We start from the raw sequence: 22,167 nt of genomic DNA, 5'->3' as shown, positions 1-22,167 counted from the left end.
ACCTGACAATTGAGAGAAAAGGTTGGGTGGATACGGTTGTCACCAATCCCCCTGATGATGGCTTTCAACCTTTCCCGCGATCCCAAAGTTTAAAGGCGAGACCCTTGTCCCTGGTCTTTTCTTCTTTCGTCCTTTTGTATTGGTAGCTTCCATTTTTATTGCCTCATGCTTTGGGCAATACCGCCTGTCTTATGACTATTCAGGAACCGCATCATAGAAGTCCAAAAAAGGCCAGCCGATGCTCAAAGAATCTGACTTATAGCCATCGTATATAAACACCGAGAGAATCGTAAACTTATCACACAATATTTTCCCCGAGATCAGTATCAAAACTGTGCCATTCGTATAGACAGGCAACACCGTCTAGTGAGCAAAACTACAGTGGGCTTCAAGATGGGAAAAAGAAAGGCAAAGAACACTAGCGAATCTTCACGGGTAAGAAACGAGCGTCAATGCATCCTTCACTCATTCTCCTCCAACCGTCCAGGTTCTTCTGCACGTTGTTGATATTAGCTATCCCACAGTGGGCCTTGTGTTGCGGGGCTCTAATGCAGTCAGACCTTGCGGGACCACAGGAACGAAGCTTGGTTCCATGAAAGATGTGGAGCTTCTGAAAAATGCTAATGAATTTTGTGGACTGTATAGAAAAGGCGCTCTCCTAGGCTTTTAGAGAAACAAGAAGCGACCGAATTGAAGGGGAGGAAGCCCAGGGTCCATCAAAGTACCGAATCCAAGTCGGCTTTTGAGCCTAAGACACCACCTGAGGTCCAAAGATCGACAGAGGATAAGGTTAAAATCAGCTCTGCTTCGGAACCTCCAGCGTCACCAAAAATCCAGACATCAACGAAAGCTAAGATCGACGCTAGCTCAGCTTCTGAATCTACAGCGTCAGCAAATGTTAAAGAATCTACAGAGGTTCAACAGCATGAGGTGCCTGTTGATGAACACGGGTTACCAGAGTTACCAGAAGAAAGATGCCCAGGTAAATCCATTGTTTGGACACGCCCGAGGTCTTTGAGCTATAGGGGTGAATGGAAAGAAGGCTGTACAAAGAACCTGTTCCACGACTTCAGCCGGCGTGTCTCAACTTGGGTGGATAAATACTGCTACAGGAAAGCAAAGCTCAGGGATAGGTTGTCTGCCGGCGGTTTACAGATAATTCTGGACAGCCTTGGGAACTTTTGCCTGGACAAAGATTGGAAGTCGATTGAGGCGAGACTTGACGAGCTTGGCTGTAATAACTTCTGGTATTTTCTTCCAGGCACGGTGTTAATGAAGCACCTCTTTGAAGATGTTATCAGTAATCCATTTGTCTACGTTGAGGGCAATCAGGAGGGCACAAGTAGCCAGTCAAGCATGGATCCACCAGCCTTTGGGAAGGAATTGTGGGGACTTTGGAAGAGGCTAATCAAAGGTATGTCTGCAAACCATTTAGCTTGTCCGGGGGGGGGTGGGTGGTTGTACAAGTATCTGGTAGACTAAATTTCTAAACCATACCGCAGTTGACCCGATCAGAGCATCTGACTGGCGGAGAACGACAACCCAGCTCCTAAATCAGGTCCGCCCCGAACATACGAGGGACTACAGGGTTGCACATCAAACCGGCAAGGCCCAGGAGCTGCTCGCAAATCGACTTGCGACCAGTATGCTCAAAGAGTGTCAAGCCTTGCAGGTAGTATTAAAGAAAATGACCGACTCGAATAAAGTTACAAACCGATACGAAGGGCTTGTCGAAATTTATCGGTCCGCAATTGACATATCTATTTATCTGGGAACAATTGAAACCGAATTTGAGTTCGAACTTGATGTCAGGCGGTGTGGGCCCTTCCTGCATCGCAAAACGAGAGTCCGGAAACGAGGGTGTTCCGATGAAATCCATCCTGACGAATGGCCTATTCCAATACTACTGCACTTTCCTCTTGTCTCAAGTCGCCACTTGATAACTTCGGACGTTATTGATACGTTGCAGCAACGCCGAGAAGATTTCGAATACGACCATAGGGACGACGGGGAAGAAGAATTACGAAAGCGACTGGACGAAGAGATCCCCCAGGTTGAAGAGGGCGACACCATTCTTGATTCAGCGATCTCTTTCGCCGATATTGTTTACTCCAAAGACGGACCTCAGGCCTACTCATGTGGTGGTCGCTTTGTCTGTCAGGGCGGATGTATAGGCGACATTGATGGTGATGATGTTGAGGAGGATGATGATGATGATGATGATGATGGCAGCGATTCAAACTCCAAAGTGGACGATTGAACCAAGGACCAAAATCTGTCTTCTATCTAGATTGGATATTTTACCCTTTTTTGTTTTTCTTCTCTTCATTTTGTTCCTTCGGTTCTCCCTGTCTTTTCCCCCTTTTCCTCTGCTTATCACTGCAACATTGTCGTTTGAAAATTGCCATACTACGCATATATTACAACACGTTAACTAACTTTACTTTCTAAGTTCACTAAATGTACGACAATTGCATGGGTCGGTCTAGTTAGGAGTGGAAAGAGAGTGCTTCTTCTAAGATCATCCAGGAGCCCTCGTTCCCCTCTCTTTAGTGGCCCTTTCAGAATCTTCCTTCGTATACCCTTGTTTAATTGTTCAAGCATAAATTATCTACTTATAGTTAGGCTGCGTTTTGCTATATTGTTTCTTCCTTTCATCTGTTATTGAGCCGGCTCAATTGTTGCCCGTTCGGAAAGCCATATCCGACCGTGTGACCCTCTGCTACTATTTCCATCATCGGGTCAGAGTCCTGAACGTAGCTTATAGACAAAGTACGAACTTCAATTTTGGGTAGATGAGATTACGAACATGGGCGTTGGCTTATCCGACGGCAAACTCGGTTATGTAAAGTTAAACACCGTCCATGACGATGCAAAATTAGGGAAAGTAAAGGAAGGAAGAAAAAGGAGAAAAAGAAAAGAAAGACAACCGCATGAAAGCCGTCATCATCAGTCCGACCGTAGCACCCGCTTGAATGTCTCCAGTGTATGATCCCAAACCTTACCAGGGAAACTCCGGGCTCGATAATCAGCCATTAGTTTCTCGCGAGTTGCATTGCTCCCATCGTATTTGAGAATATAGGAGCCCCCTCCGATTTTACCAGTTGATGCAGGTGCCGTGTCCACCCCTTTGACCAAGGGAACCCCCAGATGTGAGGAATCTTTGGGCGTGGCGGGAGGATAAGCTGCCGATGTTGAGAGAAACAGATTACGCTCGCCACTCTCCTCCGGCGTAATGGAAATCGGACGAGAAAGAAAGCTTAGGATAGCCCCGCCAAAGTTCCCGAAGGTGGCGTTCATCAACGGAGTCCGTACAATTCCCGGAAAGACGTGTAGAAAGCTTACGGTCGGATGGGCGGTGGCTAGATGCTCTATCGCTAAGGAGTTTAGTGTGGCGGCGTATGTGTTCGCTTTCGAAAAGGTCCATGACTTTGTCAGGTCGAAATTGTCTTCTTCGATGGTGCCTTCTTGGCCGCCTGCTAGGATGGATACGACCCTGGCTGGACCGGGGGAGGCACTGAGCAGAGGCATAAGGTTCTGCACGAAGCGCATCCGGGAGTAGTAACGAAGGGCATGGTTGTCGTCTAGTCCTTCATCGGTTTCTGTGTGTGGGTCCCCGCTGTCAGCACTAGTAGGGTACAGGGGTGTTGGGGTTGTCGGAGTAGCGTTTGTAGCCGTCCCGACTGACCAGGTTGAGGTTATTTCTGCTACTCACCATTTTTTGAAAGAGAGAGGTGGCCGGTGGACATGAAGAGGAGATCGATTTGCTTTTCCTTGTCGGTAATTTCCGCACAGGCCTTGTCAACACTGCGCAGAAGTGAGACATCCGATTGAATGAAGTGAAATGATCCGTTGGGATTGGAAGCCCGGAGCTCCTCTAGGACTCTGGAACCGGATGCGGGATTCCGGCCAACCAAGTGGATGGTTGGTTGTTTCACAGCGAGCGCCATCTGCTTGGCTGTCGCCTCTCCTATGCCACTGGTGCCTCCAACGAAGACGGCGACCATCTTTTGGCGTTGAGCGCCCAGAGCCGTGTTGGACTGACGAACCTGGCTAAGAGTGGGCATGATGGATGGTTGGGAAAAGTAGTATGATACTCTAGTTAACAAGCGGGAACAAGGGGAGATACTTCTTCTCAATACCTTTTATAAGAAGCCTGGCAACTCGGTGTTGATAATGAGATGTAGTTGGTTTGGAGTTGTGCTGACGCATGACGCGCACCTGACTCACTCGGGTCGGGTACCCTTCCTTATTGGGCCTGCTTACGCTGACGTCAAGCATAAGAGTTAAATCAATTAGCTAGATGCTTACCTCGTTATTGTGGCTGCGATCCGGGCAAAATCGGATGGAAGAGAACACCTGCTTGACCTATCATCCTAGAGACGCCATTGAACTCTAGGGGACGGGAACGGGGTCTCACATTCGAGCAGACATGGATTGAAGCTGTTTGCGGGTGACGGGACCAGGGCAAATCGGAAATAATTCACGGACCAAAATAAACATTTCCAGATAAGGACAACTGACACTAAGGGCAGCAAGTGGGAACTAGCCGTCGTAATATTCTCCGTGCAGTTGGTACTGTCTAGCGATCTTCAGGCAAGATCCACATCCCGTCCGCAGCGGATGTACCGGGACCAGGCATCTCGACTTCTGGATCATGATTAGGTTCTGTCAGGGGTACTCCATAGTGGAGCAATGTCGGCAATAGGCCATGAGCTGGTGACAGCTACAGGCATAGGTCACGAGGGAGCTATCTGCCGAACTGGCAGCAGCAATGACGTTTCCAATTAGCCTTGGAGGCGTCTTACAGTTTACCGACTATGCGCACTAGTACTGCTTATCTTTAGAGTTTTCATCGGCTGGAGCATTTGGCATCCAACTTAATCCAAAAGGGGTTATAATCGGGTCGGCTCGGGCCCAGCTTAGCCCATCTATTCGTGTTGCCGCAAGGCTATCATGGTCCTTTGTGAGGTGTCATCGCGCGTCGTCCGGATGTCGACAGGGCCTGTCTTCCAGGTCGGAAAGTTCATCGACAGCTCTAGCAGCCAGATTTGGAGCGGAGCACGTATCTGTTTGCTCGTTAGATGATACCAAGTTGGTGTTTTGTGACCCTGAGCAGTCATCCCAAGCCTCAATGGCCACGAGCTGGATGAATTTGATATAGCGAAGATCTCCCGTATGTGATATCATATAACGCACTTTATGTAACTGAATCTTTTCGATTACGGCGAGGAAACTACGTAAATCATACTCTTTCTAGTACGGTGCAATGTTGGAGAGGGTGAGAAGTGTCTTCAACTTCCAAGTACAGTTAGATTAATATTCCTCAGGGCTCATTTCCCAGCAGTGTTGAATTTACCTACCGGTCGGACCTGGTGTTTATAACCCGTTCATCGGTCGGCCTGTCATCCGGCACACACCTCGACAAGTAGCATAGTCCGCGCCTCGGCTCATCAACATTTATACTCCTCTACCACGACCGTAATGCATCCAATCAGACCTCGATAAGTTCATTGACGAGCAGTATGCCAATGCATTTCATTTCGCATTGCATTCCACCTCACGGTGGAAAGCGACTCATACCCGATCTCCCCGACCAACACTCTTCATCTGCTGCATACCGAGAGCACTCCTCAGCGCTCACTGATCCCATCGCGAGGACACCGTCTTTGTTATTGTGAAGAATGGCCAATATGTCTTTCCAGGGGAATGCCGGTCTGGACAGGTTAGAGTTTCTCCCATCAGCAATTCCTGGATACTTACCACCCAGAAAAGAATCTTTGTTGCTCGTTCGGACCGCGGTTCCATATGGCGCTGTTGTACTGTCAGGGATTGGTTGCGCCACGGAAATAGGGACAGCCATACCGATCAACGGGATGTTGACACCGATTTGTCCGACATTGACACAACGTTGGAACGTATTTGCATGTTTTCCACTGGTGGTAAATATGGAGCATCCGTTACCATCTATGATCGGATCAGCAATCCATGTCCCCCAGACACGGAATGATCGGAGACTGACACTTGTTTTGATTAATCAGATCGATCGCTTCCTCGAGAGTGTCCACCTCCATACAGATGAGTACCGGTCCAAATATCTCCGCCTGATAACATTCCATGTACGTCTGCACGTCCCCGAGTATGGTTGGGCCCATGAAGTTGCCATCCGGGTAGCCGGGGACCTCAATATCCCGACCGTCCAGAAGAATCGTTGCTCTCTCCTCAACTGCTCGCTGGATCATCTCACTAACTTTTTCTTTGGCTGTTTTGTCGATCAAAGGCCCGATCTTAGACTCCTGATCCCCTCCACATCCTACCACCATCGACTGTGCCAGTTCGACCAGCCTAGGAACCCAGTCTCTCGTCGCACCAACAAATACTGCTACGCTTAGGGCCATACATCGCTGACCCGCAGCTCCAAAGGCACTTCCAGCAATCGCAAACAGCGTCGAGGACATATTGGCATCCTCTAGGACAACCCCATGGTTCTTGCCACCACACTCTGCTTGTATTCGCTTTCCTGCAGCCCTTGCCAAGTCATGGACCTGCCTAGCAGCGGACTCGGACCCGACGAAACTCACCGCTTGAACCGTTGGTTGAGTCACAAGCATCTGAACGGTCGATGGACCGCCGTGAAGCACATTGAAGACTCCAGGTGGGAAGCCAGTCTTTACGAATGCCTGTGCTAGCAATGAAGACGTAGTAGGTGTTTTCTCCGAGGGTTTCAGGATAACTGTATTGCCAGTTATGAGCGCGTACGGAAGTGACCACAAGGGAATCATGAAAGGAAAGCTGAAAGGGGTGATTGACACACACACGCCCTGTGGGAATCTGTTAGTAGCTTGTCCGTATCTTGTTAGTACCAACCTACAACTGGCTCGTAGAACGTTTGCAGCAACGTTGCATCGCCTCCTAAGAACATGCCGGCCATTTCAGGCCCAATCGAGCATGCAGCATGTATGCAGTCCAGACCGCGGAAGACTTCTGCGTCTGCATCAGCTAGGGTCTTTCCAACTTCTCGAGATAAACAGGTCACCTGTGATTGTTAGTTCAACTCCTTTGACAGTCAGCTGTTGCGGCTGCTTGCTCACAATTTCAGGAGACATCTGTCTTAGTACATCCACTAGTCTCAACAGATGCTCACGCCTCACTTGAAACCCCAAAGCAGCCCATCCAGGCTGGGCATCTTCAGCAGCCCCAACAGCCCGCTGTACTTCCTGAAGTGTACTCCCCGGGACCCTGCAGAGTAGACGTTGTGAGACCTGTCCATCGCGTTAGCACTAGTAGCAATAAACTGAGGTTCATCAAGACAAATACCGGATCCAACACAGTTGTCCAGTTCTGCGACCTAGACATCACTGATTCGTTATTAATAAAAAGATGCGTGATAGTCGGCCCAGACTGCGACCGCGGCAGTGGTTCCTCCCGGTCGGATGCATCACTTTCTCCAACCGGTACGGTTTCAGCACGACTGGATCGGGAACTTAGCCCATCACGACGGGTCTTATCTCCACAATGTCATCAGCATGAATTATTCCACTCTTATCTGTGTATTGAACTTGAGCAACCTACATCTGAGATCCGCCGGCGCACGCGCCCCGACACTGTGGTACCATCGCTAGAAGCGGGCGAGGCGGCGGGGAACGGTGTGAACCTAGAGCGACCAGATGAGGCACTTGATGCTCGAGGCATGTTATCGTATGGAGATCCTGGGAATCCAATCACTAGATAGAGATTATCGGATTATGGTGGCGATAATTATCTGGCGATCTGGTAGATACTGGCTGTCTTATCAGACTTGGGGTTGCTGCTTGGTCTGTGCGCATGTTTACTGATAAGCGAGCTGCTACGTAAATCGCCTTGATAAGCGCACAGGCGATGCTCTGTTGGGTATAGTTGCGTGTCTTATCGTTCTATATACAAAATGGATATATGAGGCTCTCAGCCTCAAATATGTGCCTGCCATGAGCATGGAATCTTCTTTATAATTCAAAATATGCACCCAAGTAGAACTACCATATATCACAATTCAAGAATGGTATCACCTCGGGATACCGGTAAGGAAGATTTCTCGCCTTTTCAGTGCATCAATCTCTCAACAGGGAAATCAGTTCGATCGAAAATGGCATCTCAGATTATTCAAGCGATGCGTAGAAGTAGAGAACCGCTACAAGCTACCAAGAAAAAAAAAGCTGCATATTGATTACCTGCGTAGACAGCTCTTCATTCGATACTCCGCGATCATTCCGAGAACATCGAGCAATACTTGAGATCTTTTTCAAGCTAATGTTTCCTTGAGTGAAGCTTCGTGCTATCACATAGATGGCTTCTGCCACTCTTCATACTCTTCCGAGCCTACTATCTCCATTACCAACAGAAATATATTAAGTTCCAATTTCTAGGAGTCGGAGCGTAGGGTGAGTCATATGGTAGCCATTACGACTGCACGCTCTCAAGTACCATGTTGAGTGCTTGTAATATCATAGAAGATGCGACTCAGCACTTAATATCCTTTCTGAACAATAGCGACCGACACAAAAACTTCGGAGCACTCCTCCCAGGCACAACACCCAACCCAGATAAGATTAGATTAGATCCCCAACCCTGCTTATCTTATCGTCCTTTCGCACCGCAAAACCCCGCGCTTTTTTCTCTTCGAATTTTCACTCCGCCTTTCTTTCAAACGATAGGCGTAAAGCACGCGACTAAATCAGCGCCGGTCGAGACTAAGCCCAAAGTCGTTCAATCTATACCATATAGTCAGTCCTATCCACCGAGTGGTCCAAATTATCCATTTCAATCAACAATCCATCACAACACCTCACACATCACTCCGCCCACTTCCGGCCAATCGAAAAAATAGTCCAAACTTAAATCCACGCCATGGAATCCTCTGGCGCAGCAGCCTGGACTACCCAAATGGACCGCATCACGGTCCTGGAACAGGACCGGTCTCTACTTAATTTGATGACCATCATCCGGGACTTGAATACCAATGATCGGGACTTTTCCGCTGCTGTGGAGAAGGTTGTGCGCCGGTTGATCACGGCCGGTAAGTATTGCTCTATATCCAATGAGCTTCTAATCATTGGAACAACGGCTTATGTAAATGTATAGCATTGGGCCACGTCCCCGCAGAAGAGTACACTGTCACTACTCCGATCAACAAGCCCTACACCGGAATCCGGTTCACGAAGGGTGTTTGCGGTGTCAGTATCCTCCGTGCCGGTGCCTGTATGGAACAGGCGCTGCGGGATACTTGGACGTGAGTGTTTTCTTTCTGTATTTGGAGAGTGTTCAAGTGTGCTGAATAAGGATGCGCAGTGGACCCCTTAGTTTCGGTAAGCTGCTCATCCAGCGCGATGAGGAGACTAGCATCGCCAAGATCTATTACTCGAAGTTGCCGGCGGGGATTACGGATGATAGTATGTTTTATCTTCTCTTGTGATGGATTATTGGTTGGCAGAGAGGAGAACACACTAACAATGATCTAGTCGTCCTGCTCCTGGAACCCATGCTCGCGACCGGCGGATCTGTGATCAAAGCTGTAGAGAACTTGACGAGCAATGGTGTTCCTGAGGAATCTATTGTTCTTGTTAATGTGGTGTCGTCGCAGAAGGGACTGGATGTTGTTTCTGGCAGGTTTCCGGGCCTGAAGGTTGTTGCTGCGGCGGTGGATGCGGAGTTGACTGCTCAGAAGTAAGTGTGCTTATTTTATTTGAAGTAGATCGGTTGCTGACTTTACTTTAGCTACATTAGTCCTGGTCTGGGAGACTTTGGTGACAGGTACTATGGAACCACTCATTAGGAGTGGAATTGGGCTCGCTATAGGGTTTAGGCTGTCTACTGAGGTGTACAGGTGACGGGTTGGTTCTTAGAATCCCGGGGATTTGTAAATATTCTTTCGCTTTATATAAGGGAATGGCTAGTACTTTATTGATAAGATTGTATTCTTGAGCCTTGTCTGAACGTATGGTGCTGTTTAGCAGGCTAGCTTTCTGGACCTATTCTTGATCTTGAGCAGTTGACATAGAATATGTGTTAGGACCTCCGGATGTCTAGAACTGTCTGCAATGCCAAACATTTGATTCTGATTCCAAACGGTCAACTGATTCAAGCGATCGAAGGGCGAGAAAAGGGTACAGATTGTATTCGATTTGGCAAGAGCGAAGGTGCAAATGTAAGCTTCTCGATCTTGTACAATTCTATTACGTATATGTTCTAATCAAATACTGTTCCATAGAGCCTATCCCCAATATCCCCAACTCCAGGCTGAACATACCCCTTCGCATCCACGTCAGGATCAATTGCACCCACCACAAATCGGCTACCCTCGGGCCACACGGCAGCTGCATGTCCCAGACCAACCGGTGTAGACAGCATAGTGAGAAATGTAACCTTCTCGATTCCCCAATCCCTGACATAATTAGTGACTAATCAGAACATTACAGTAACCTTGAAACTCACTTCAATATACTAATAACCGCAGCGGCTGTACCACCCGTGGCAATCAACGGATCCAAAATATAAGCCTGCTTGATGTGCGCCGGCTTCACGGGTAACTTATTGTAGTACTCAACCGGCTGCAACGACGCCTGGTCCCTGAATATACCCATGTGATAGACGGTTGTCGACACATCTTCAGGAATGTTGTCCACGAAACCATCGAACATAGCGAGACCGGAGCGTAGCACCACGATGATAGCTATCGTTTCATCTTTGGGTACGTCGACGTGCAGGCTCTTTGTCATGGTTGCTGTCATGTCGCGCACTAGGCTGCGTACTTTGGAGGGCTTGAGGAATCGATCCCTGAGTTGTGAGAGAAGGGATGTGAAAGTATCATTTTGAGGTTGATCAACATTGGCGGGTAGTGTGACTGTCATGATGGGTACAGTGGGTGGTATTGATGTAACGAGAAGAGAAATGAATGGAAATGTATGCTTGACGTGCAATGTAGTGGATATGCCCTGCTATAAATATGTTGACTTTGTTAAGATACAGAATGATATGTTCACTGTGGCATCCTCCGATCTCATAGTTGTTCCGCCCATTTTCACTAGGCGGTTATCGTCGCTGGTATCAGATAAGATACCGTATCAGCCGAGGCGATAAGCGCCTTCCCCGCTTTGTTGTGCTCATCCCCTCATCCAGTGTAACATTCTTTGTTGACAACACGTCTATCTTCTCTTTGTATCAAGACAAGAAGAGAAGTTCTCAAAGTACACTCGAAAAATTTGCAAGAAAATTGCATTATCTGGCTAAGGAAACACGATGGACTCCAATACCAGACACTTGCTTCGTCTGGAAGCCGTACGCGAGAGAGCGAATATCGTCTTCCGCCTCGCTGAACAAGGAAAGCTGCACCACTACGACTACCACCCTGAGCGTCTCGATGCGACCGTAGACTACGTTGCAGGCATAATCCAGGTAAATAGCCTCTTATACATTCATAAACCATCCCTAACCATCTACTCAGCGCGACTTCGGCCCGGACCGCTACGACCAAATCCCTCCCCACGGTCGCTGGCAGCACTTCGACGTAGGCGGTGTGCCTCGAATCCAGAAACTGATCGAGCGATGGGATGCATCCGGATATGATGATAAAGAAAAAGTCAGAAGTCTGTTGGATCTATTTTTCGTCTCCGTGCTTCTCGATGCCGGTGCGGGAGATACTTGGCGTTATGTAGAGAAAGAGACCGGGGCCGTCTTCACCCGCAGCGAGGGTATTGCGGTCGCATCGCTGTATATGTTCTTGAACGGTGACTTTGCCAACAAGGGATCCGAAAGGAAGGATGTGGTACATGGTACGTGCTGTCTGCGGTGTCGGCAGGGAGATGTCATTGCTCACGATGAACAATAGGAGAGGCCCTGCGGACCCTCAGCGTGGACACACTACTTCGCGGCTTTCAAGTCGATGATTCCAGCAACCCACTTCTTGGAGCTTCTGCCCGGGTCCAGATTCTCCAACGACTGGGCGAGTCGTTGAGAAACCTCCCTGAGATTTTTGGCCCGTCCGGCCGTCCAGGGCAAATCGCAGGTCAGTTAACATAGGCGCTTTAGAGTACATAGCGACTAACGAGACACCACAGACTACCTCCTTGCTATGAGCAAAGGCTCCATCGATTACTTGGTTCTTTGGGATGTCCTACAGAAAACACTCATTCCCATCTGGCCATCCGACCGCACCAAAGTGAACGGTTACCCCATCGGCGACGCCTGGCCACTCGCCGTGCTCGCAGAGCAATCACCATCCTCAACTACAGACAGTATTCAACCCTTCCACAAGCTCACACAGTGGCTCGCATACTCTCTCAAAGTTCCATTCGAGCGACTTCTGTCCCTAAAATGGCAAAACGCAGAGCTGGGAACCGGACTCCCGGAGTACCGTAACGGAGGATTATTCATAGACATGGGCGTATTGACACTTAAGCCCGAGGCGCAAGAGCGTGGACTACGGACCTCAGGCGGAAGCCTTCCGTGCTTTGCCGTTGCAGATGGAGAGATTGTAGAGTGGCGGGCCATGACTGTTGCGTTGCTTGATAAGCTACACGAACGGATTCTGCAGAGCGGCAAGTTTGGGGCTGTGCAGTTGTCATTGCCGCAGATGTTGGAGGCAGGATCATGGAAGGCGGGCAGGGAGTTGGCGGCGAAGTACAGGCCTGAGACGAAGTCGAGCCCGATCTTGAACTCTGGAGATGGCACTTTGTTCTAGATGTAGCCTTGATAGTGCAATAAGAACGCTGTTCTCCTCTTATTTTATGGTATTGTAACCGGTGTACTCCATGTATCTCCTCTAACTTCCCCCCCTACATATATTACTTCTATACATAATTACCGGAATATTCAAACCAACTCACTGCACAACGTTGACTACTAACCAGTAACTATACAAGTCATACTGTTGCGGTAGATGTAGATAGCGCCAGAGATAAGATTAGACAAGATAAGCGGCAGCCACTGCTTATCGGCCACTCTGATTGGCTATCAGACGCACCCAGGGTCTCTATCATCGAGAGATCGATCGTATCTAAGCTACTATCGGAGCTACTCCATCATGAGGACGCTGATAGCTCTGTCCAGTTGTCCCCAGATAGTCAGGAAGCGGAAGCACCCTATCGCCCATCCACTCCAGCACAACATCCACCCTAAATAGCAATCTGAACAGAAGTCACTACAAGCATATAAACCTACCACTCCCCTGTAAGAACTCTCATCATCACGTCTCGTACACCTTTTATCCCATCTAACTCCTTTTCATTTCCCTATCATCCATCTCAATATCACATCCACCCACCCACCATGCCAACAGCAACACAAGAACCTCCCTCCAAAACGGACGCCTACAGCAACCGCATCGTCGTACGCCTTCCCCTCCCCGCAGCTCCAATAAAATTAAACAACTAACCACCACAGCTAACAACCTACCCCTCCCAAAGCGTCGCCAACCCCATCCCCCTCACCTGGGGCTCCTCAACCCCAGAGACCCGCGGTCCCGTCATCGTCTCCCGCAGCAAAAACACCCTCAGTAAGCGCAACGCGATCGGCGCCCACGGCGGCAGCTACTCATTCTACACCGCGCTCGCCATCGCCTCAGGGGACTTGGAACCCGACTTCCGCCCGAACTTTCTCAACACACAGCCGACATTCAATTTCCCCTACCAAGATGCATGGGGCGACAAGAGCAAGATCGTCTCGATGGATCCGTTCGGTCATGATATCGTCAAGCACTACGGGAAGTATCTGGAGGAGGGGGTCGACGTACGGCCGACCATCGCTGTGACGAGGGCGACGATGCGTGTCTCTGAAATAACGAATGCGATTTCCCGCGGTCGGGTGCCTATCGATGGGAACATCGTGCTCAATGAAGGTGGGGATGTGAAGGTGACCAAAGTAGCCGTGGAGCCCGTGTGGTATCTCCCCGGCGTGGCTGATCGGTTCGGCGTATCGGAGAAGGATCTCCGGCGCGCGTTGTTCGAACACACGGGGGGAAGCTATCCGGAGTTGATTACCAGACCTGACATGAAGGTGTTTCTTCCGCCGATCGGCGGACTGACGGTGTATATCTTTGGGCCTCCCGAGAGGGTATCTGATCCGGAGATGCGGCTGGCGCTGCGGATTCACGATGAGTGTAATGGATCGGATGTGTTTCAGTCGGATATTTGTACGTGTCGGCCGTATTTGACGTTTGGGATTGAGGAGGCGATTAAGGAGGCGCAGGGGGGTGGGAGTGGAGTGGTGATTTATTTCCGAAAGGAGGGGAGGGCGCTGGGTGAGGTGGTGAAGTATTTGGTGTATAATTCTAGGAAGAGGGGTGGGGATACTGCCGATAAGTATTTTCAGAGGACGGAGAATATTGCGGGAACTAAGGATGTGAGTGTTCATTCTTTGCATTTGGGAGGTGTGGGTGGGGTTGATGCTAATGGCGCTATAGATGAGATTTCAGGCTCTGATGCCGGATATCCTGCATTGGTTGGGCATTACGAAGATTGATCGCATGCTGTCTATGTCGAATATGAAGCATGATGCGATCGTCGAGCAGGGCATTCCGATTTATGAACGTGTTCCTATTCCGGATGGTGAGTTCGCTTGCTTTTGCTGATATGATGGTTTGTGGCTAACTGGATTAGATATGATCCCGGAAGATTCGCGCGTAGAGATCGATGCGAAGATCCATTCTGGGTACTTCTCGACCGGAAAGGAGATTACAGAAGAAGACCTCAAGCAGGTTAAGGGACGTGGGTGGGAGTCTTGGGAGGATGTGACGGTGAGTCAATAAATCCATCAAGAGTTCATGGGTTTTCGTCAGAGCTGACACGTCAGGTAGCACTGATTTTTCTATATACCAGCTTAGTGTAGATGTATCATTGAATGATAATTTTGAGTTTCGGAAATTCGCCACGTGGTTCCCATGCCCTAGGATAATTCAACAGGACAACAAGAAGGATGGTTGCAGATTACGACTGGTCTAGTGCATAGTAATCGACTAGATGTAGCTTTTTATCGAAAGCATGATCGGTGTGAGGATGGAGTAGCTTCTTATTGCAGGTCGCACCGATTACGCAAATGGCGAATTTATGATTGGTTAAAAAGCTCCGGAAAAGAAGCACTACCGAAGAGTTGTGCCATGCAACCGAATCTATTTACCAAGGAACAGCACATAGTATTGACTTCGACATAGTCAGTCAGAAACAAATATGACCAGAATGGACCTCATCGGGCAACTTGAACCAGAGCCAAGCCAGTGCTTAACCGAGCTTATACACTACATTAGCACTAGCATAATTGTCTGCGCTGACCTCCAACCGAGGTTGGGTCCAAGCCTCCCGAGACCCAGGCGTGCCGATATCCGATCTCACCACTCCTCGGGATTTGGACATGCCTATCACGCAAGCGAAAATGGGTGTTAGCCCAATGCAAGACACGTATTACAGATTGCTCTGCAGCATCCAGAAGACGATTAAAAATCAATTCAACTTACCAATCACTGAGAGCATGTTTGTGTGCTGCTGGATGAGTGGCAACTCGGAGTTCCAACAGCAAAGTGGGTCGGGATGCCACACGGAGTGCCCCGTTTTTTTAGTGTCTTTTCTTTAGTTTCCGGTTTCAACGCAAGCGATAGAATTTTAGTGATAAATGAGTGGTCGGCCGGATTCTTCTGCTTATCGCTGTTATTTCGCTCACTGGTTTGCCATGTGCGCTGTCGTTCGTTGTTGATACCCTTCTAATGCCCCTGGCTGCGCCAGGCCCTATATCCCATGAAAAATTCCGTTCAAAAAGTTTCCGCCAATTCTAAAAAACTAATAGAAAAGTTTGACTAAAACATCCACAACATGGAGGACAACCTCACCAAAGGACCCCTCCCACCAGGGGTCTACCGGTCCAAAATCCCCTTCTGGCGCCTCCTCACCGATCAAGCAGCCATCACTCAAGAAGTCCTGGAATACGACTTCCCCGGCAACGGAACCGAAGATGACCCGTACGTCGTGTCCTGGATCCCGAACGACAACCGCAACCCGATGCTCTTCGGCTTGGGCCGCAAAGTCGCCATCACTCTCATCGTAGCCTCCTGCACGTTGACCGTGTCCCTCACCTCCTCAGTATACAGCGGCAGCGTCAGCGAAATCACCGCCTACTTCAACGTCAGCGATGAAGTCGCAACAATCGGTCTTTCACTTTTCGTCCTCGGCTTCGCCGTCGGCCCCCTCCTCTGGGCTCCCTTCAGTGAAGTCTTCGGGCGCCAGCTCCCCTTCTTCTTCAGCTGCATGGGCATGGCCGCTTTCTCAGCGGGCTGTGCCGGCGCCCAGAATATCTGGACGCTCTGCATTCTGCGGTTCTTCGCCGGCGCGTTTGGTTCCGCTCCTTTCACCAACGCAGGCGGTACCATCTCCGATATGTTCACGGCGCGGCAGCGCGGCTTAGCGTTGAGTTTGTATGCCGCAGCGCCGTTCCTTGGCCCTGCGATTGGACCCATCATCGGCGGGTTTCTGGGCATGAGCGCCGGATGGCGCTGGGTGGAGGGGTTCTTGGCTGCGTTGGCTGGGTTTATCTGGCTGCTCATGGCGGTCTCTATCCCTGAGACGTATGCGCCGCGGCTGTTGCGACTCCGCGCGGATCGGCTCTCGCAGCTGACGGGGCGGGTTTATCGGAGTAAGATTGAGTTGGATAAGGGGACGGTCTCCTTGCCGAGGTTGTTGAAGACGACGATGTCTCGGCCGTGGGTGTTGTTGTTTCGTGAGCCGATTGTGCTGTTGTTCGCGCTGTACATTGCCATCGTGTATGGGACGCTGTACATGTTCTTCGCTGCGTTCCCGATTGTGTATGAGGATGTGCGCGGGTGGAATCCCGGTGTGGGCGGGTTGGCTTTCCTGGGCATTGCGGTGGGGATGATACTGGGGTGTGCGTGCACGATTCCCGCCAATCTGCATTACATCAAGGTGCAGGAACAACACGGAGGTTTTGCACCGCCGGAGACGAGACTCATCCAGTGTATGCCCGGGGCATTGGCGATCCCGATCAGTCAGTTCTGGTTCGCGTGGACGGATTATCCGTCGATTCATTGGATCGTGAGCATTATTGCGACGGCACCCTTCGGGTTTGGGGTGATTTTGATTTACCTTGGGGTTATGAATTATCTGATTGATTCGTATACCATCTATGCGGCGTCGGTGTTGGCTGCGAATACGGTGTTGCGGTCGATCTTCGGTGCGGTGTTTCCCATTATTGCGCCGTATATGTATGATGGAGTGGGCATTCATTGGGCGCCGTCGATCCCGGCGTTTCTGTCGCTGTTGTGTATGCCTGCGCCGTTTTTGTTCTACAAGTATGGTGCGGTGATTCGAACGCATTGCAAGTATTCAGCGGAGTCGGATCGCTATATGCGCAAGTTGCAGGAAAATGCGAAGCGCAAGTCGGATGTGGTGGAAAAGGAGAGGCCAGTTAAGGATGAGCCTATGGTGCCGGCGGATGGGGAGCCGGGGATGTCACAGGCTGCAGAGCAGAAGTGAGTACATAGACATATATAGATTTAGAGTATATACAGATATAGAGATACCATAATATGAGTTTGAGTTGCATGCATGTGAAACAGATGTGAACCTAAGTGCAGTCGGGGAAAAAGACAAATATGTTGGCTGCCAATATGTGAGTCGCAATTGGTTCATGCAACTTCGAGAAAGTCACTATTGTGGAATTATTTTGTCTTCCGATTCAATTGCGTTCTCTACAGACCCTGATGAGGTGTCTACAGAATATCTCTGATCACTTTCATCATAATTACCAATTTGGATGGTGTAATAGCTGCCACCGCTGATTATGATAAGCACCCACAGTCACACCTACTTATCCTAAATTCCGACCATACCATGACAGAAGTAACTGGTCGACTTTAGCCGAACCACTGAAGATCACCATCCTGTCACGCTGACATGAAGCCCTATCATGTCAACCAAGGCCAGAGAACCAGCTTATCGAACTCTAAATCACCACCATCGCTTTCAGTCCCGCTCAACGAAGCTTCTCCCCGATAAGCCTCCACCAACAAGTAACCACGAGAACAATAGCCATGATAGATCAACACAATAGTCTCATTGATGGAGTCGCGCACAGGCATTAGATCCCCACTCCATCAATGAACAGATGTTCCCCGGCAATTGCGATGATAAGGTGTTCGGGGATGCAGGGATATCCCGGGTTCATTCATGCTAGACACAAACCAACTAGCCAATTACCACGCTACTCCCCTCAAATGCTAGTCATCCCTTGAATAGCAGCCGAGTTCACCGCGGAGATGTCGACATGCCAGACTCAGTGCTGATAAGATGCGAAGCTGTGACTCGTCCGGGCCGGTCTTGGCAAGAACCCCAGCGGGACCCTCGACATGCTGGGGCTGAACTCTATCCAGCCTGAATCTGAGTATTGGATGCCGATCCGATAAGAAGTTATACGCGCTATATGATTGGTCCTGACTGTTTGTTTTCGCTCTACGCAGTGCTGCAGTTGTGTATATAGGGCTGTCTGGTCTTCACTTCCCCACGTAGGTCAGTCTGAATACCTCAACTCACCCACCGCATACTAGATACCCTCACCATGTCTATCAGCATAGACGCATACACCCCCACGGAGGTAATCAACCTCGTCGCCCGAGCAGGTATCGTCAAGGGCAATACCCGCCTCGACAAGGTCTTCCTCAGCGCCGTCTCCGCAGGATGTCTACTTGCCTTGGCATGCGGAACCGCCCTGAGCACGAACACGAGTACCTGGTTCCAGGAGAATGCACCGGGGTTGATTCGCACGATTAGTGCATTGGTGTTCCCGTATGGATTGTGCATGATCATCCTGACAGGGGCGGATTTGTGCACTGGATCTTTCATGGTTTGTCCCTCTCCTCACTCCCCAATTCCAATGAATGTAGCACTGAATGATAGATACCAGTTCACAACGGTCGCAGCCTTACAGCGCCAACTCCCTTGGTGGAAGATGCTGCTCCACTGGTTCATCACATTCTGGGGAAATCTCTGCGGATCGCTATTTGTCGTAGCGATTATCTTTGGCTGTACTTTCCTTCTCCCTTCTCTCTCCCTTATTCCCTAAACCGACAATCCTAACAATATTACAGACGGCGAAGTCTTCTCCGCAGACCCCTACAAAAGCGAAGTCATCTCCTTCGCCACAAAAAAACAAGTAACTCCACACTTCCAACAAATCTTCCTCCGCGGCATCGGCTGCAACTGGCTCGTCTGTCTGGCCTGTTTCTTCGGCCTACAGGGCCGTGACCTCGCATCAAAGATCATGGGCATCTGGTGGCCGATCTTCGCCTTCGTGTCGCTCGGATTTGATCACGTCGTGGCGAACATGACCTTCATCCCGCTGGCCATTTGGTTGGATGCGCCGGACATCACGGTGGGGTTATATGTGTGGAAGGGGATAATCCCGACCTTGTTGGGAAATATCATCGGGGGTGGGCTGTTCGTAGGAACGTACTACTGGTATATGTATCTCCTTCAGGGAGAGAGTATTACTCTGGCTGGGTTGAGGAGGCAAGGTATGGCCGGTACTTCGGTGACAGGGACGCCTGCGACGGCGGGTGGCAAGGATGATGTTGAGGCGATGGCGGGGGCGGTTTGAACCGTTTTTCTGAAGGTATGGATTACATATAATGTGTTGGATGGGTAGATGTAATGAGGGTGGTGGTGATAACAATAGTAATTGCTAATTTAATAAGTTTAAGTTTCAGTCTTACAACACATCAATTGACAAATCTGTGTGGAGTGAATATATCCCAGGGCCAATCTTAGCTCTCGCGTCGTGTACTTACTAGAAGTGTCTATCCTTGCTGGTGATCAGGCGTCCATCTTGTCCTCAGGAGTGGCTCGCTCAGAGACAGTTTCCGGTGCTTTTCCGGAGACATGCACGGGCTATGAAGGATATTAGGGAGGCAGGGTTGCTAAGAAGGAGGTACTTGTGAGAATAGAGGAGGTGAAATGGGGCAATGCAAGGTGATGGTTAGGAAGAGGACTGCGGAGAGATTGTCTGGTCCGTTGGGAGGGTCACTCCAAGTATAGGGATTTGCAGGATTACCTGAAGAGGGACTTGAAGCAACTGCAACGCCAGATGGACAAGTTGCTCAAGCAGCGTGAGAAAAGAGGCACAAAGCGGTCACAGCAGAGTGAGAGGATGTTACAGCGGGTAGAGAAGAGGGAGGCGAAGATCGCACAGAAGGTGATCTGAGTAATCATTACAGTGGATGATGGAGTGGAATATTCTACTGGTCTAACTAATAATGATGAATAATAATACACATAGGCCTTGCTGCTGCTGCTGCTGCTACAGCACGTAGCGGAAGAACGGGTTCTGCTTGTCCGTCAGATCCTGGAAGGCCAACTTATCACGCTGGCTCTCGTCCAAATCCATGGCGTCGCGACGCCGGTTCTCACGCCACAATACAATGTACAATGCTACCGCCGCCGCGATGGTGATGCAGTAGCAGATCACCATTCCCTCCCATAGCTCGGGGTAGTGCTGGTCGACGGTCTTGCTGTTCACTAACTGCGGCCCGATGATGTTGCCCACAGTGTAGGCGACGAACACGGTAGCCGCCATGACGGTTTTTTTCGTCGCGCCGGCGACGTTACTGGCGCCGAGAGTGATGATAAGGCTGACCACAGGTCCGAAGAAGCCGGTGATGGCGTATCCGGCAACTGGAACTGCCGGGTGGTATCCCCATTCGGACTTCCAAATCATTACGCAGCCGGCGATGACGGGAAGACAGCAGGCGATGAGCATGGGGATGCGCGTGTTTGGGACGCGCATGCCGATGTAGCCGCAGAGAGGGATGAAGATGAGGCAGACGCCACCCACAGGGAACTGGAACAGGATGGAGTCGAGGGTGTTGTAGCCAAAGGTTGATACGATCAGGGGGCCGAATCCGGAAATGGCGCCGTTGATGGTATACCTAGGATGTATTAGCGACGCTTCTCATGTGTGACGGGTTACTCACGCTGCAGCCATCATAATAGCGATCAAATACAATTTGATGTCCAGGAATGATTCCACAATTTGATCTTTCTTGATCACCTGGCAGCGCACACCGGTCTGTCCCCGACGCAGGCGCTCCACGGCCACGACCCTCTCCTCATGGGTCAGGAACCACGCCTCGACAGGGGAGTTAGGCATGAAGCAGCACCAAATCCCAAATAGGAAGGTGAGCACGCCGGCAAAGATGTAGATATACTGCCAAGATTTGAGACTCCCAGATTCGATCTGTCCAAACGCATAGTTGAGCGCACTTCCGATGATGGTAAACCATCCCGTACCGGAGAACCACCATGCCTGTCGCAGACTCTGCTCGTCCTGCGTGTAATATCCACTGACAACCGTCATGAAACCGGTAGGAATGACACTCTCAACGAAGCCTATATAGTCAGTAAATTATGACATGTGAACGTAGAGCAGGAGGAATACCCAGGAAAAACCGTTGCACAAACAGCCCCTGCCACGAAGTTACTCCCGCCGTCGCAGCACAGGTAATGGCCCACAGCATTACGACCGGACCCAGGACATGCTGAATGCGAAATCGCTGCAGGACAAAGGTCATAGGGTACAATCCGGCCATCATACCAAAGTAGAAGATGGAGGTGGCCCAGCTGAGACGGGAGGTATCCTTGGTGGCAGGCGAAGTGGAGTAATCCATGACTTGGAGCTGCAAATCGGTTGTCATGCCGAAAAGTGATGCACTTCCAAGGATGGCCTGCAAACAATAGCCCTAGTTAATTGACGGAGACATATCAACTCGAGGTATACTCAAAACGAACCTTATCCCAGTAAACAAACCCATAACCTATAATCCACAAGTCAACAATATGCTAATTTACCCATTTAACCAATCATCTTGAACAAAACAACTACCAAGCATCCAAACAAAGAAGATAGATATGACAAACCAATCAACATAGCAGGCATAAAAAATGCATCAATTTTGCGCAGCACCCTCTTCTCCACGGCGGGGTCAATCTCCCCCGCTTCTTCACTGACTATGGCCCAGGCGACATCTTTATCCGCGGGTGCAGTCGCAGACGCAGCTATTGTCTGCGATTCAACCTGAATCATGATTCTGGAGGTGTAATATGCAGATGGGGGATGCAGTGGTGGTGAGTGAAAATTTCAATGGCG

The 22,167-nt window shown here is 49.9% G+C and overlaps 10 protein-coding genes across 10 annotated transcripts; 6 read left to right on the top strand and 4 right to left on the bottom strand.

Annotated features, from left to right (window-relative positions):
- Positions 1 to 1,272: 1,272 nt before the first annotated feature.
- AKAW2_61281A (uncharacterized protein) lies at positions 1,273 to 2,260 on the top strand (the record flags this gene model as incomplete). The annotated part of the gene is made up of 2 exons (XM_041680855.1): positions 1,273 to 1,414; positions 1,503 to 2,260. 2 exons carry the CDS (start codon positions 1,273 to 1,275, stop codon positions 2,258 to 2,260), a joined length of 900 nt encoding a protein of 299 aa, XP_041546779.1.
- A 689-nt stretch (positions 2,261 to 2,949) lies between these two features.
- On the bottom strand, positions 2,950 to 4,067 carry AKAW2_61280S (uncharacterized protein; the record flags this gene model as incomplete). Its single annotated transcript, XM_041680854.1, has 2 exons — positions 2,950 to 3,602; positions 3,716 to 4,067. 2 exons carry the CDS (start codon positions 4,065 to 4,067, stop codon positions 2,950 to 2,952), a joined length of 1,005 nt encoding a protein of 334 aa, XP_041546778.1.
- Positions 4,068 to 5,560: 1,493 nt separating this feature from the next.
- On the bottom strand, positions 5,561 to 7,692 carry AKAW2_61279S (uncharacterized protein; the record flags this gene model as incomplete). Its single annotated transcript, XM_041680853.1, has 6 exons — positions 5,561 to 5,967; positions 6,023 to 6,821; positions 6,872 to 7,036; positions 7,092 to 7,262; positions 7,318 to 7,503; positions 7,573 to 7,692. 6 exons carry the CDS (start codon positions 7,690 to 7,692, stop codon positions 5,561 to 5,563), a joined length of 1,848 nt encoding a protein of 615 aa, XP_041546777.1.
- A 1,191-nt stretch (positions 7,693 to 8,883) lies between these two features.
- FUR1_1 (uracil phosphoribosyltransferase) lies at positions 8,884 to 9,808 on the top strand (the record flags this gene model as incomplete). The annotated part of the gene is made up of 5 exons (XM_041680852.1): positions 8,884 to 9,052; positions 9,118 to 9,265; positions 9,325 to 9,425; positions 9,495 to 9,699; positions 9,751 to 9,808. 5 exons carry the CDS (start codon positions 8,884 to 8,886, stop codon positions 9,806 to 9,808), a joined length of 681 nt encoding a protein of 226 aa, XP_041546776.1.
- A 413-nt stretch (positions 9,809 to 10,221) lies between these two features.
- Positions 10,222 to 10,883, bottom strand: AKAW2_61277S (uncharacterized protein; the record flags this gene model as incomplete). Its single annotated transcript, XM_041680851.1, has 2 exons — positions 10,222 to 10,417; positions 10,468 to 10,883. 2 exons carry the CDS (start codon positions 10,881 to 10,883, stop codon positions 10,222 to 10,224), a joined length of 612 nt encoding a protein of 203 aa, XP_041546775.1.
- A 388-nt stretch (positions 10,884 to 11,271) lies between these two features.
- AKAW2_61276A (URC4/urg3 family protein) lies at positions 11,272 to 12,712 on the top strand (the record flags this gene model as incomplete). Its single annotated transcript, XM_041680850.1, has 4 exons — positions 11,272 to 11,427; positions 11,477 to 11,804; positions 11,861 to 12,037; positions 12,090 to 12,712. 4 exons carry the CDS (start codon positions 11,272 to 11,274, stop codon positions 12,710 to 12,712), a joined length of 1,284 nt encoding a protein of 427 aa, XP_041546774.1.
- Positions 12,713 to 13,299: 587 nt separating this feature from the next.
- Positions 13,300 to 14,776, top strand: URG1_1 (uracil-regulated protein 1; the record flags this gene model as incomplete). Its single annotated transcript, XM_041680849.1, has 4 exons — positions 13,300 to 13,359; positions 13,414 to 14,370; positions 14,432 to 14,576; positions 14,628 to 14,776. 4 exons carry the CDS (start codon positions 13,300 to 13,302, stop codon positions 14,774 to 14,776), a joined length of 1,311 nt encoding a protein of 436 aa, XP_041546773.1.
- Positions 14,777 to 15,830: 1,054 nt separating this feature from the next.
- AKAW2_61274A (MFS transporter) lies at positions 15,831 to 17,504 on the top strand (the record flags this gene model as incomplete). Its single annotated transcript, XM_041680848.1, has 1 exon — positions 15,831 to 17,504. One exon carries the CDS (start codon positions 15,831 to 15,833, stop codon positions 17,502 to 17,504), a length of 1,674 nt encoding a protein of 557 aa, XP_041546772.1.
- Positions 17,505 to 18,585: 1,081 nt separating this feature from the next.
- AKAW2_61273A (formate/nitrite transporter family protein) lies at positions 18,586 to 19,623 on the top strand (the record flags this gene model as incomplete). Its single annotated transcript, XM_041680847.1, has 3 exons — positions 18,586 to 18,870; positions 18,931 to 19,051; positions 19,115 to 19,623. The coding sequence occupies 3 exons, from the start codon at positions 18,586 to 18,588 to the stop codon at positions 19,621 to 19,623; spliced, it is 915 nt and encodes a 304-aa protein (XP_041546771.1).
- A 699-nt stretch (positions 19,624 to 20,322) lies between these two features.
- Positions 20,323 to 22,104, bottom strand: AKAW2_61272S (putative MFS transporter; the record flags this gene model as incomplete). The annotated part of the gene is made up of 5 exons (XM_041680846.1): positions 20,323 to 20,950; positions 20,996 to 21,410; positions 21,460 to 21,745; positions 21,810 to 21,835; positions 21,939 to 22,104. The coding sequence occupies 5 exons, from the start codon at positions 22,102 to 22,104 to the stop codon at positions 20,323 to 20,325; spliced, it is 1,521 nt and encodes a 506-aa protein (XP_041546770.1).
- Positions 22,105 to 22,167: the final 63 nt, after the last annotated feature.

Source organism: Aspergillus luchuensis, chromosome 6 (assembly GCF_016861625.1).
Source record: "Aspergillus luchuensis IFO 4308 DNA, chromosome 6, nearly complete sequence".
In the NCBI taxonomy this organism is placed as follows: domain Eukaryota; kingdom Fungi; phylum Ascomycota; class Eurotiomycetes; order Eurotiales; family Aspergillaceae; genus Aspergillus; species Aspergillus luchuensis.
This window is presented reverse-complemented; position numbering and strand designations above follow the sequence as displayed.